The 14,823-nt window shown below is 44.5% G+C and overlaps 2 protein-coding genes across 4 annotated transcripts in view; both read left to right on the top strand.

Annotated features, from left to right (window-relative positions):
* FCER1G (Fc epsilon receptor Ig) overlaps positions 1-14,823 on the top strand; it is a 74,556-nt gene that overhangs the window by 43,727 nt on the left and 16,006 nt on the right. Inside the window, exon 6 of one of the 2 annotated variants that reach the window (XM_079958556.1) lies at positions 2,781-2,874. The exons of the other annotated variant lie outside the window; for it this stretch is intronic. The gene's annotated coding sequence lies outside the window, so the exon portion shown is untranslated. Of the gene's footprint in view, positions 1-2,780; positions 2,875-14,823 lie in introns of those variants that run through there. 2 annotated transcript variants of the gene reach the window in all.
* Positions 35-12,765, top strand: RIT1 (Ras like without CAAX 1). Of its 2 annotated transcripts, none has more exons than XM_079958475.1 (5): positions 35-111; positions 6,785-6,841; positions 7,684-7,757; positions 8,284-8,475; positions 9,574-12,765. In XM_079958475.1, exons 2-5 carry the CDS (start codon positions 6,787-6,789, stop codon positions 9,805-9,807), a joined length of 555 nt encoding a protein of 184 aa, XP_079814601.1. In that variant the 5' UTR covers positions 35-111; positions 6,785-6,786; the 3' UTR covers positions 9,808-12,765. The 2 variants fall into 2 exon arrangements, with proteins under 2 accessions (XP_079814601.1, XP_079814600.1); XM_079958474.1 differs by lacking the exon at positions 35-111 and adding an exon at positions 4,223-4,491.

Genomic DNA, 14,823 nt, shown 5'->3' with positions numbered 1-14,823 from the left:
CAATCACAGGTGGGGATCTAGCTGTCCCAACTGCCCATCAGCCTTGACCCACTGCCTGGGTTGGCTGAGGCTGATGGGAGTTGGAGTCCAGGGACATCTAGAGGACTGCAGGTTTCTCCACCCCCACCCGCTTTTCTGGATTATCTCTTAAGCCTTTACCTGCCCCTGCGTGGTTTTCAAGTTACAAACCCTAAATATGGGTTAGGGTCCTTGTGTCACCTATTAAGCAGGCATTGAAAGGGTGAAGTTGGGAGCGTGGAGGTGAAAAACATTTAAATTCAGCAAAACCTGTTAAAATGATCTTGAAAAGGCACCGCTATAGTGCAAAAAGACGCGGGTGGTGCTGGGGGTTAAACCACAGAGCCTAGGACTTGCTGATCAGAAGGTCGGCGGTTTGAATCCCCATGATGGGGTGAGCTCCTGTTACTTGGTCCCTGCTCCTGCCAACCTAGCAGTTCAAAAGCACGTCAAAGTGCAAGTAGATAAATAGGTACCGCTCCAGCAGGAAGGTAAACGGCCATTCTGTGTGCTGCTCTGGTTCACCAGAAGCGGCTTAGTCATGCTGGCCACATGACCCGGAAGCTGTACGCCGGCTCCCTCGGCCAATAAAGCGAGATGAGCGCCGCAACCCCAGAGTCGGCCACGACTGGACCTAATGGTCAGGGGTCCCTTTAAAAAGGTAAAGGTACCCCTGCCCGTACGGGCCAGTCTTGACAGACTCTGGGGTTGTGCGCCCATCTCACTTAAGAGGCCAGGGGCCAGCGCTGTCCGGAGACACTTCCGGGTCACGTGGCCAGCGTGACATCGCTGCTCTGGCGAGCCAGAGCCGCACACGGAAACGCCGTTTACCTTCCCGCTGGTAAGCGGTCCCTATTTATCTACTTGCACCCGGAGGTGCTTTCGAACTGCTAGGTTGGCAGGCGCTGGGACCGAGCAGCGGGAGCGCACCCCGCCGCAGGGATTCGAACCGCCGACCTTTCTATCCGATCGGCAAGCCCTAGGCGCTGAGGCTTTAACCCACAGTGCCACCTGCGTCCCTCAGGGGTCCCTTTACCTTTACCTTATAGTGCAAAAAGGATAACCTTTCTCCTTGAGTGAAGGACTCCATGAAACACATCATCTTGGGGGGGCAGGGGAAGTGTTTGTTCCACCACCCTGTACAATTTCCCATCAGTGATAATTGTGTATTGCTTTATACCTTGCCTTTATGAACACTTCCTTGGCTCATTCAAATAGTAGTTGATTGCACTGGGGGCATAAAACACAGTTATAGTCTCACTGCTTTTTCCTAGGCCAGGCAGGGGGAACATGACACCAAATGGAAGTACTGTCAAATGGCTTCAATCTAGTGTCTCTGTCTAGAACTTTGTCGTGGTTTTTTTTTGCCGCTGCGACAACAGCATCCTGTCCGTAAATCCAAGTAAATATGAGAGGTTTGCAGACACAGGACACGCAGAGCAACCTTATAAATGTCTACCCGGAAGCAAGCCCTAAAGGCTAGCTTAGCTTTTGTTCCTCAGGGAGGTTTTGCATATCTTGCGTATGCATCAGGAAGGACGCGTTGGTAATACAGGCATGCGGACAACCGAAGAGTGCAAATCCGCAGAGACAAAAATCCTCCCCTTTGCAATGCTGTGTCTTGAGCGGCCAGCTGACTTTCAGCAGCTGCTGCGCCTGCGCAGAAGGAACGCCGAGTACTAAGTTCGCACAACTCTCCCGGCCAGAGCTCTATCCAGCGCATAGAGTCACGCACAACCGAAACTTCCGGGATCCAATCGACATCGCTCACTGATCGTGATTCATTATCTATGGATGTGGAATGACCTCTTGTCTAATTAGGATGTTTTCCATTGTCTTCTGCTGTGCTCACCGCTTTGGGAATGTTTTTTTGTTGTAAGCAATCCTGTGCATGGTTGCCTCAAGTTCAGTTGAGCTCAATAGACGGACTTCCCTCTGAATTGACACATTCAGGATTTCACTGTGTACATAAACATATCCTCTCCATTTAGTATTGCGTTTATATCACATTTTTCCTCCAAGGAGCTCAAAGTTCTGCAACTGGTTCCCCCACCCACCTACCTGTTGTCCTCACAACAACCCTGTGAGGTAGGCGAGGCTGAACAGAGAACTTTGGAGCTGAGTGGGGATTTGAAGCCTGGTCTCTTCCGGGCCCTAGCCCAGGGCTGGATTTAGGTTTAATGAGGCCCTAAGCTACTGAAGGTAATGGGGCCCTTTATATGTCCAGCTGTGCTTTGTCAACAGCAAATTGTCACGGTTTTTTGTGTTGAATCTATACGGTAATTTATGGACCTAATAGGTACGTAAAGTCATTTGCACATAACAAAATATGTATTTTAATTAAGTAATTGTTGCACTGAAATACAATTACAAAGTATATTAATAGTGAAATACAATTAAGAAGTATATTAATAGTGAAATAATTATTAAGCTCTAACTTAAAATGATTTTTTATTCATAACAAACTTAATAATGCAAACACATTGGCATTTGGCAATAACAAAAGTTCCCTTGGAAACACAATTTACAAAGACTCATAATCTAGTCTCTAGAAACTTGCTATAACATGAAATAACAAAACACCGTTGCTGTATGTAGGTTTTATTTTATTTGTTTTTTATCTTATATTTTGGAAATGTACATCCAGGTGTTTTTTTCCTTTAATTTTTTTGGGGGCCCCCAAGAGAGTGGGGCCCTAAGCTATAGCTTGTTTAGCTTACACGTAAACCTGGCACTGCCCTAGTCTAATGCTCTCCAACAAGTACAGTATTTTTTGCTCTATAAGACTCACTTTTTTCCTCCTAAAAAGTAAGGGGAAATGTGTGTGCGTCTTATGGAGTGAATGCAGGCTGCGTAGCTATCCCAGAAGCCAGAACAGCAAGAGGGATTGCTGCTTTCACTGCACAGTGATCCCTCTTGCTGTTCTGGCTTCTGAGATTCAGAATATTTTTTTTCTTGTTGTCCTCCTCCAAAAACTAGGTGCGTCTTGTGGTCTGGTGCGTCTTATAGAGCGGAAAATACGGTATGTCATCCTTTCTAGGGTCGTGCTGCGAATCTGTCCCTCTTCAAGCAGGAATGGGGAAAAGGTGCCCTTGAATACTGGGTCTCCCCCCCCCAGATGTTGAACTACAACTCCCATCACCATGAGCCAGAAGAGCCAGTGGCCAGGAATGTTGGGAGTTGTAGTTTAACAACATCTGGGGTGCCAAGGTTGAGAAAGGCTGTTCTAGCCGATTCACTTTTTAAAAATAACAATCATACAAAACACATCCCCTGGGTTTCTTTGGGGTATATAAATTGAACTGGAGAAATGATCAAACAAATGTGATCTCCCTCAACCTTTGTGCTCGCCTAATGTAATGTTGGGGGCGTGGGTGGTGCTGTGGGTTAAACCACAGAGCCTAGGACTTGCCGATCAGAAGGTCGGCAGTTTGAATCCCCGTGACGAGGTGAGTTCCTGCTCCTGCCAACCTAGCAGTTCGAAAGCATGGCAAAGTGCAAGTAGATAAATAGGTACTGCTCTGGCGGGAAGGTAAACGGCATTTTCATGTGCTGCTCTGGTTCACCAGAAGCAGCTTAGTTATGCTGGCAACATGACCCGGAAGCTGAACGCTGGCTCCCTCTGCCAATAAAGCGAGATGAGCGCCACAACCCCAGAGTCGGCCACGACTGGACCTAATGGTCAGGGGTCCCTGTGCCTTAATGTAATGTTGAACTACAGCTCCCACAATCCTGGACTGTTGGCCGTACCTGCTGGGGCTGATGGGAGCTGGAGTCCCAACGATATTTCCAAAAATAGAGGGGGGGGGTTAAAATAGATGTTGTTGGACTCCATCAGCCAACGGTCACGAATGAGGGGAACTGGAGTCCAACAACATCTGGAGGGCCCCAGGTTGGGGTAAGGCTGGACCCACAGGTTCAGGAAGTCTGAAATAAAGAAAAGGAGGCTGTTTACGCAAAAACCTACAGTTTCCCTAGCTATGGGCACGGGTTTTGCTTATGGATTTATTAGCAAAAAAGAATGCAATTGCGAGCCGGAAATAATCGAGGCTTCGATGACGTTCCATCCTCTTTGGGCACCCCCCCCACTCCCGGAGGAAGGGAGGCGACGACAGGGGCGCTGCCCCTCCCCTTGCGACGCGTAGGGGGCGTGGCCACGAACGGCCCCGCCCATTCCCTCTGAGGCGGCGGTTGGAATTCAGCCGAGCCGGCGCCATTTTGTTCCGAGGTGGGCGGGAAGGTGAGGAAGCGGCGGCGGCGGCGGCGAGGGCGGGGGATGCCTCTGCTGCCGCCGCTCTTGTCCACCGGAGAGGGCGTCTGAGGGGAGCCGTCCTCGGGCGGCTATCCGTACCATGGACCCGACTGGGCCGCGGGGACCGCCTGGCGGGGTCGGGGGGGCGCCGCCGCCTCCTCCGTTGCAGCCCCGGGAGTACAAGCTGGTGATGTTGGGCGCCGGGGGCGTCGGCAAAAGCGGTACGTTGAGGGGAGGCTTGAAAAGACTCACGTATGTACGCCATTGAGGGACGGGGTGGGGCGCGGCAATGATACGAAGGGCGTGGGTTGTTTTTTTTAGGGGGGGTGGGGGTGGAAATAGGAGGAAGGGGCACCTTCGGAACTCCCTGCCTCATGATATGGGGACGAAACATACCTTCGCTGCTTGCTTAGGCCCCGGGCCCAATACTCTCTCGCTCACTAAGGTCTTTGGTAACTGGCTAGCCTCTTCCTTCCTTATTTATTTGTTTACTTGCTCAGGCATGTATTGATTTAGTCATGAAGTCTGTTTATATACCGCTGCATCCTATCGCAGCGGTTTTAAAAACAGCAGTATCAAAAGTATAAAACCAAATCGTAAAATCATTAAAAGTTAGAAGCAAGAATATAAACTGAAAACGGACACCAGCATGCCATTGTGGAAGGATGTGCTCTGCATAGGCCTGGCGGTACAGAAAAGTTTAGAGGTTGGCACAGAAGTCGCCCGCTGACGGTGATGCTTGCTCCTTTGTTGGTGGTGCGGGTAGGGCTCACCCTTATTGTTGTGGTAATCAACTTGTTAAGCTGTTCTTAAATACTGTGTTTTAATGTTGTAACGCGCCCTGGGATTACAACATCAAGGGTGGGAAATGAAAATAAAAGAAAGAAAGAACCCTTCTAAACCACTTCTCAAGGCGATTTACATATAAAACAGTTAAAACAACAACAAGTACATTTAAAACAAGACTAAAACCCTAACAGGTTTATTATGTTACTGGATTATACAGTGTTGTATTTTTTTTCTGGTTTTGTTCTTAACTGGTTAAATTGCTTTGAAATGTGTCAAATAATTAACAATAAAAGCATTATCTGGTAGGAAGGTTGCTGAAATGTTTTTATTAGCTTTTAAAATGTTATTTATAACGTGATTACCAAAATGAATGTAGGGGCAGCTGTGTTAGGTTCCTTACAGTCAAAGCAACAAGGAGTGTGAAGCAGGGAACTGAACCGGCATAGTTTCATCAGTGCAGTTCTTCTGTATGTATGTCTATTCAGAAGTAAGTTCATTGAGTTCAGTGGAACTTTCCATTGAATTCACTTACTCAGTTCTCTTAGGTTGCAAACCCATATTCAGGAAACTGAATATTCAGGAAACTATATTCAGGAAACTGAATATAGGTGTGCAGTCTAAGAGACTGACCTATGAATTGGGAAGTCCCCCATCTGAATCTTTCTTCTGCTGGATCAAGCACCAGTGGCCCATTTAGTCCAGCACCTTATTCTCACAGTGCCCAGTCAGATGGCACTAGGAAGCCCATAATCAGGAAGTATAGAAGCCTCTCTCTCTCTCTGTTGGTGGTTCCCAGCAACTGGGATTCAGAGGCTTTTTGCCTCTCAAGTGGCAACAGGAAGAACATAACCATCCTGGCTAGAAACTATTGACAGCTTTGGCCTTTATGAATTTATCTCATCCCCTTTCAAAGCAATTTTTGATGTTGTATCTTACCCTGAGGCCTCCATGCCTCCACACGGATGTGGAGTTTTTCCCACTTCAATCCTGTAAAGGGCAACTTTCCTCTTGTCTATTATGACGGGAGTGATTCTCATGTGGGACTCCCTGCCACAAGATGAGGGGACAAATACTTTCGTGCTCTTTAGCATGTAATATGAAAGTAGTTGTAATGATTCAATTGGTTTTTATCTACTACTTCTGTTTTATGTTATTACTGCTATTATCTATAAATCTGTTTAAGGACGCTACGCTCTGTTAGACAAATTTAAAAGGAATCAAGGTTGGCACAGACTTTCATCCTAGAGCTTGCTTTGTTTGGCGGTATTTGTTAGCAACCTTGAAGTGTTTTCTGTAAGCAGGAAAATATTTTCCCCAAACCAACATGAAGGTGCATTACGCAGTCAGAATATTGGTGCATCTTGCGCAATACTGTTTGCTCCTAACTGGGAGCGCCTCTCCAAGGCCCCTGATGGGACGATTTTTATAATGTATTTTTCTTACAGCATTTGCATACTCCTAAGTCTTATAGAGCTTTAAAGGACAAGGCCAGCCTTTTGAATTGTGCCTGGAAATGGATTGGGAGCTGTTGTAATGTTTCTCCCCTTAAAAAACCATGGCGAGTTATATTTAAAATGGCAGGTCTGGTCACATCTGTGGCCTGTCCGTTTTGAAAGAAACTCAAGGCTTTGTGCACAGAGTTATCCCAGTAGCACGTGCTACATCTTGTGATGATAGCCATTTCTGCCTTTCGTTCATTTTAATATGTTTGTGCCTTCCTTTCAGCCATGACCATGCAGTTCATTAGTCATCGTTTCCCAGAAGACCATGACCCCACCATCGGTGAGTGTGTTCTTCTGCTTCCTCTTCCAACCAGTGGTGTGCTGATTGAAAAAGAAAAAGAAAATCTGGGGCCGGTAGGAACCCCCAACCTGCAAAATGGGGAAGCCTTGCTAGTGTTGACATTAAAAGTGTCTTTTAATTTCTGAACCTTTTCCCCCAGACAATATTAATGATAGTCACCTGTCAGTGATACTAGCTTTGATTGGTATAAATCAAATGGTGCTGGATGCGTGAAACTTCCATTGGTCATTGGCAACAGCACTCTGGTACCTGAGATTATTCTTTTAAGTGGAGAAGTTGAGAGTTGAACTTGGGTCCTTCTGCTTTACAAAGGCCTGGGCTCTGAAACATGTGAGAGGCTTCCATGAGTACAGGAGGCTCTCTGCACCAGCGGTTTACTCTCCCAATGTGGAGGAGCTCTGGGCATTCCTATTCTGAAGGCAGCAAGGGCAGCTCACTAGCGGGTAAATGGGCTCTGGGCCCAAATGGTACACTGCAAAGTCGTGGGTGTGTAATTGAAAGAAGAATTTCATCGTAACTATTAATATACTGTATTAAATATTTTTTCAAGAGGTACTTGTGAGCCACAGGTGGAAGTTCCCAGGTATTGTCAATCATTCACATCAGTGTCTGTATCAACTGGCAAAAAAAAATATTCACGTTTGTGAGAGTTTTTTTTAAAATAAAAAAGCACAATAACATTTGAGGCAAACCATGAGCGCAACAATCACTTAAGCAGTAACTATGGGTCTCTGTTGTGAACACGTCTGAAGTTGTCCTTTGCTCATGAAGACATTGATAACTAGACCGTGCTGAATGTTTGTTTGTATTTCTTTCTCTAGAGGATGCTTACAAAATGCGAATAAGGATTGATGATGAACCTGCTAATCTGGACATTTTAGACACAGCAGGCCAGGTATATAATAACCACTGTACATTTTATATTTTGCTTTTGCTCATTCAAAGCAGTTTACATACATTTACCTGACTGTGATCCTTAAAACAATTCTCTATGGTGGGTCAGTATTATCCCCACATGGGTGGCTGAGAGTGCCATCTGGCATCTTGTTGTAGAAGTATTTTCATATACTGAAGACACACTACTTTACCCTTGCACTGCCAGCAGTGAACATGCATTTTATAGTATCTGTGTTGTAGGCACAGGACAGAAGCTAGTTTGCCCAATCCACTGTAACCATGGGCATTTATTTATAAAATTATTTACAACAGTGCATACAGTAAAACACCATAACCCAGTGCAAAATGGTAAAGAGTTGCATAGGCCTGTTTACATAAGGTCTTCAGATGGTGATAGAAAATCATCTATTTGCCTGCATGATGATAGTGCAGCATGCTTACAGACCTTTTGCTGAATGGGCAGTCTTATGGTATTCCATAAAAATCCTGGAGCTGGAATATACTCTTGTTGTTTTACTTCCTAGGCAGAATTTACCGCCATGAGGGACCAATACATGAGGGCAGGCGAAGGGTTCATTATCTGTTACTCAATCACAGACCGCCGAAGCTTCCACGAAGTGCGTGAGTTCAAGCAGCTTATCTACCGTGTTCGTCGTACAGATGAGACTCCCGTGGTTCTTGTGGGGAACAAGTCTGATCTAGCTCGCCTCAGGCAGGTAAAGAATGCTTCAGAATTAATTCTTTGCTCAGTTCCTTTTCTTGTATGTTGGTGATTTGCAAATAGAGGATGATAGGAATTGAACCGAATCTTTGGATTTGCTCATATCGAAAGGGAGGCAAATAGCCTTCCCTAGAAGGCGAGGTTGTTGGTTAAAGAATTTCTAGCCGGTCTTAGCTCTCACAATTTTGTTTTCGAATAGACATAGTAGTTGCATTCCCACAAGCCCCAGGGATACCCAGGGATATGCTGTCTTGGTCCCTTTCCCCTTGTTCTTGCTGCTGAGTAAGTAGGATGCTGCAAGAGGCAGGGAGCATGTTGAAAAACAAACATTGGGAACAATTGGGACTTCTCTCAAGATTGAAATAGGATTGGGAAAATGCATGCAGATACCAGATGTGTAAGTAAGGAAGCAGAGCAGAAAATGCATGTGCCAGGTAAGCATTGAAAGATGCGGAAAACAGTAAAGCCATGCCACACAACAGGTAAGGAAGAAGTGTGCTAAAATAAAAAAGTGTATGTAATAGAATGTGATATGTAGCTTGCTACTTTGTTGAGGCTTACTAGAAAGTGGAGTGCCCAAGAAAATTGCACACAAAGCCTTCCTTCCTTCCTTTATAAACTTAGTTATTGGGAAATGGACATTCACATACTTTGAAGGATTTGGCAGAAGTTCAGGTGCTGAGAATGCCACCAAGAACAGACAGTGACCATGGTGAGTTTTGTAGAGGGGAGAAAAGAGAACTTTTATAGCTGTATATTCCCAATAACGTTTCACTGCGCCAAAATCTAGTGCTTTCTGAGAGCTGCATGATTCCTACTGTAAAAAAAACCCTTAAAATCTAACATGAAAGCATGGCATTTCCTTTCAAATGTTTGAAAGATCAGGAAGAGCCTTGGCATAAAGCAGGAATGTCAGAAATATATAGCAAAAGATGGATGTTGACGATGAGTACAGAGAGTGAAGCATGAAAGGGCAGTATTCCAGGAATTTTCAGGCTGTGTGAAGGAGTCTGTAAAAAGCAAAAGTGGGCTTGGCTAAAAGAAATGGCCGCCTCTCCTGTTGCTGACCAACATGTGCTTTTCTTGTTGCAAGGTCTCCAAGGAAGAAGGTTCAGCCTTGGCACGCGAGTTTGGCTGCCCTTTCTTTGAAACCTCAGCTGCCTTTCGCTACTATATCGATGATGTGTTTCACACTCTGGTTCGAGAAATCCGGAGGAAGGAGAAGGAAGCAGTCATGGCGCTGGGAAAGAAATCCAGGCCTCGGACGAGTGTGTGGAAGAGGTTGAAATCTCCCTTCCGGAAGAAGAATAAGAATTCTGTGACATGAATCAAATATGTCTTGTCAGCCAAATAACTGTGTGGCTTGCAGGAGAACCAAAGCAGTCCAGCAGCCCTTTGGAGCCTTGTGCTTGTTTCTGCTGACCGTACCAATCGAGATACTTTTGTGTGTTCAAAACTGGATGGAGTGATTCGGCCCTTCCATCAAGAGTCTCGCGCTACATTGCGTGCTTCGAAAGTTTGTTTAATCTGTTTCTTCCTGGAGAAGACTTGGCAAAGAAAAGTAACAATTGATCCAGATGTCCATAAATCAGTTTTGCAAATAAGTGCAAAACGCATAGCCAACATGTATTTTGTGCCTCGCAAGGTTGGCTTGTGCCAGTTGGTCTGATATTTTAAACAGTTGCCAACATTATGATACCTTCTGGATTTGGGTGTTGGTGTCTGAACAGCATTTCAGAGGGGTATAGTTCAGAAGCCTTGTTGCATAAGCTATTTTTTTTACCCCTAGGAAGGTAGCAAAATGTACATGAATTTGATGAAGTTGATCTGTTGGGATTCCCGGGCCACTCGTGTAGCAGGTTTGCAACAATTGGTTGCTTCAAGTGTGGGGCAGGAATGCTACAAGATTTGTGCCAAATCTTTATCCTTGTGTATTTTTCCACTAACTTGATTCCTCTCGGGGTGGGGATGAGCAGATCAGTGTCTGTCAGCAAAGTTGTTGAAAACTTCAAAGAACAGGAGACGGCAAGAGCCCTTCAAGTATGCATGACTGTTGCACAAGTTTCTTCGCACGTGCAATTTTGACTGTTTCTGACACTCCAGATGCATTGGTAGTCTCTTTTTTAAAAACTTTTCCCAGTGCCATATTCTTTTAGATTTTGTAGGAAAGGTTACCGTTTTTTCCCTTCCATGGGGAGTGGAGAGTACTGGATTGTGCAGTATTAACTGCAGATAAACTTGCACCACTTTCTGGGATTCTCGTCCCAGTCTCTGAAATTCATAGGAAACTGCCGGCAAGAGCTTTCTTGTTAGGAAGTTTCCCTGTCTCCTTCTGAGGGGTGGTGGTGATCTGTGACCAGTGAAAAATAGAAAGGCGAAGCAGGAAAGAGTTGAAGTGGGAATAGTGGTTGTTACTGGGAAGTCGGAGAGTGGTGGTGTCAAGTGGCTCTTGCGAAAGGGTATTGTCGACGGACTGTTGGTTGGAAGCTGACCCGCTGACCCATGGCACAGTTGGGTGGGTGGACACAGGAGCTGTCTTCGCTGTGAAAAATCCAAGGTCAGTCCAGTTCAGAAAGGATCTTTGGTAGCAAGGCTGGGAAAGCCCCCCTCTGCTACCTCCACTGATGGTAGCAGTGTGCTTCAGAATACGGTTGCTGGAAAACACAGGAGAGGAGAGTGCCGTCGCTCCCAGGTCCTGCTTGGCCACTGTGAGAACATGATGCTGGGCCACTGTCCTCATCCAGCAGGCTTTTTTATGTCCTTATGCTGGGAACCTGGAGAGCCATTGCTACTGAAGAGTGGACAATTCTGGGCTAGGAAAAGGGATGGTCTGATTTGGTATAATGCAGCTAACGCATGCTTTTATCTCAGGCCTTGGTTCTAATCTAAAGTATCTGGGTCAGTGGATCATACCTCAGTGTTGACATCCTAGAACGAAAGTGTTGTACGCACACAGAGTTGTATTGGTGCTGATCGCAAAGTGAAAGATTTTGTACTGTGATTTTGGTGCAGGGGGAACACTTTGGAAGGAGCACAGAGAGGGTTTATTCAGGACTCGAGCCTGTACTTGAAAATGTAGCAAACCCCATGGGGAAAGCCACACAATTTCTTGCCACTTCCTTGCATTTTTTTTTTCATACACCAGAAGAGCCGCGTGCCTTGGAGAGTTTAAACATTGCCTGGTTTTTGACAAATACATGGTTTTTAAAAACCACCAAGCCAATATCATATCGTTCGAGTGTCAAGAATAAGCAAATCCATCTTGAATTAAATTCCCAAGTGCCTTCAAGAAGTCATAGAGTAGGTCCTCTTTTAGCTGGTATCAAACCTGAATTTCTATCCCTGGGTTTCAGTTACTATACTACAAATGTGACCCTTTTGCAAAAGATTTTAAAGGGGGGGGGGGTCAGATGATACAGTTAGCCAGCTGGATACATCAGCCTTTTCTCAAACCTCCTGCCAAGTTTCTTTGCTTGATCTCCCTGGTCAGAGAACGACAGGAAAAAGAGTTAAAATCTTTCTGTTACTTTTTAGGAAATTAATCAAGCAATAATAAAATAGAGGCACTTCTTGGGTTCTTGAAGTATATTTTGTATTGCTCTTGAATTACCAAGTTGTACCAGTTGTGGTATTTTTAATATATAAATCTTATTTGCATTATGAATTCTACTGAGCAGCTGGGTGTGTGTTTTTTGGAGGCGGGTGGAGTCACACATTCCATTTAGCAAGGAAGATTTCAAATGTATTTTATTGAGTATAACAATATATGGTGTATTTATATTAGTATATTAACTTAATGATCAATTCTGGATACTTTCCATAGCTACTAATTTAGAAACAGATCACAACCTATATAATTTAATAAATTTTATTTAGTGTTGAATCAGATTCTTTTGGCACATGGTGGATAAATCACAGATTTTCTTAAAGGAAATTTTAATGTTCTCTTTAATATTCAAGTCAAGGTGACTTAAATGAAGTGGTTATAATTCAAAACCTGCAATTTACTGTAGGAAACAAAATAAAGAACAAATGGAGCTAAGAGATGCCTTTTGGGGAGAGTGAAAAACTTTGTGCCTTAAATTTGTGGTTTTTCAGAATTCATTGTTACATTTTGGGCTAACTTGTGAACGTGCCTGATCCCTATTTTCCTTATCATAATTACATTTGAATGATAAGCACTTGGGGGGGGGCACAATTCATGATTTTTATGCTCCACATACACTTTTGTACCTACAAGCTGAGAATTGCATTTGACACTATAAAGAATTTGTTTTTGTTTTTAGTCTCTGCCTTGCTTTTTTAAAAAATGAATAATGAAGAGGTCTTTTGTTGGTGCCTGGAAATAAATGGTGCAGACAGGGAAATGTATGCTATAAAGTGTAAGTTGGGCTTGTTATTAAGGAAATTTATTCAAAATCAGCAGCAACAAATTTGAGATTTAAGCTCCGCCAAGGCTGCAATCCTGTACCTACCATGCGGGAGTAATCTTGGTTAAACACAAAGGGACTTACTTTTGAGTAGACTTGTACAGCAGGGTTGGGAAACCTCAGACCCAGAGGCCAAATACGACCTTCCAGGCGTCTCTGTTTTGCCCTTGGAATGATCAGGTCATGCCCCCTCAGCAGCCTTTCATCACACCCTGAGTTTTTTCTGCCTGGCTGCAATGTGTCCTTGAACTCTGATCATACAGCTCTTGCTTGTCTGGATGGAAGATAGAGATGGGGTGTGTAAGCCTTCTGTATAACTTGCTGTACAAGAGGTTACAATTTACATTTGTTGCTGTGGCCCTGCCTATAACTGTAGGGAATTCGGCCCCCAGGCTGAAAAAAGTTCCTCACTTCTGATGTATATGATTGCATTTTAGGGTTTAAATGGTATAATGCTTGAGAACCCTCACTTGTTTGCCACCCTTGTATGCACAGTACAGACATTCCAAATTTGTGAGGCGCTGGCGATTAGATAAGCAGGGCCTTTGGTCTTGACGTTAAGCATATTTTTATGTCTCAAAATACATTTCTCTGCTGGTTGATCATGTATTCAGGACACCCAAACTGCTGTGTCTTGAAATCCCTGAAAGGAAGCAAAAGATTGACTTTTATACTAAAACATAGCAGCGCATCCTCACCCTCTTGCTTACCAAATCCACTGATGGAATCCTTTTCTGACTCAGACCAGATCTGAAAGAACACACTATTTTTTTAGGCTGCGTGGTGCTCGGTATCTCCTCATCTAAAAGATTTCTTTTAATCATCTTTGAAACTTCGGCTCCCAGTTTTATTTCTCCCTGTGTGCCTCAATCCAAGAGGCAGAGGATTTTGAAAGAATGGGCTGTAATTTCTACTCAGAGTAAACCCATTGAAATTAATGGACTAAATTATCCATGTATATTGATCTCAATGAGTCTGAATTGGACTAATGTCAGATACAACCCAATTGCTCTGTTTCCTGTTATGGATTACACGTTTTAGGAGCTTGTTAACATTTCCCCTGCTGCAACGTTCTGTAGGCAGTGAACTGGATCTTGGCTAGGAGATCTTGGGGAGGGTGGCTCTGAATGTGACAAGGGCTTTACATTTTGACCCGTATCAATTTGATTCCGCGGTGATGGGCAAACCCATACGAATAATTTTAAAAAGCAAACGCATCCATTAAAACTGCATTTATTTTTAATGGGAAGAATCGAATTGAATTGAACACACCAAATATCAAAGAAATGGCTTTTTCCATGTTAGGCATCTTGCTAGTCTTTTCCTCCTGCTGGGTTTGAAAATAGTTTCCTGTTCATTTCACCAACAAGGGGAGGCAGGAGAGAGAAGGGAATCTGTGTTCCTTCCCTTGGGGGAGTTCGATGCCCCTTGTCACAGCAGACAAATAGAACTGAAAATGGATGAGGTAATCCTTTTCCAGTGAGGCTGCGCGGCCGATGTTTGTGTGTGTTTTGTGTGCGTGAGTGTGCGCCCGGGATGCACAGCTGCATGTGACAACGAGCTGAACCGCTAGATGGCCTCCCCTTGAGGTGAATGGCAAAAGGGTTCATTGACTTTTAAAAACAATGCAAATTCTGCTAGGAGAGAGAGAAACAAAAAAAGGAGCAGAAATCTTGAGCAGGCAGTGAGCGAGCACTCTATTGTTTTGACTTCCATTTTTGCGCCAGGTTTGAAGCCAGAACGTGTGACCCCATTCTTGACCCTAAATGATGAGCTAGCTTGTGCAACAGAATGCAGTGACAGAATGGCTTGTGCCCAGTGCTTTTTTTTCCTGGGGGGATGCAGGGGTATGCATACCCCTATACATTTTATGAATCTTAAGTTTGGCCTCATTGAGGGGCAGTACTTCAATA

The sequence above is a fragment of the Podarcis cretensis genome, assembly GCF_951804945.1.
Source record: "Podarcis cretensis genome assembly, chromosome: 16".
NCBI lineage: Eukaryota > Metazoa > Chordata > Lepidosauria > Squamata > Lacertidae > Podarcis > Podarcis cretensis.
This window is presented reverse-complemented; position numbering and strand designations above follow the sequence as displayed.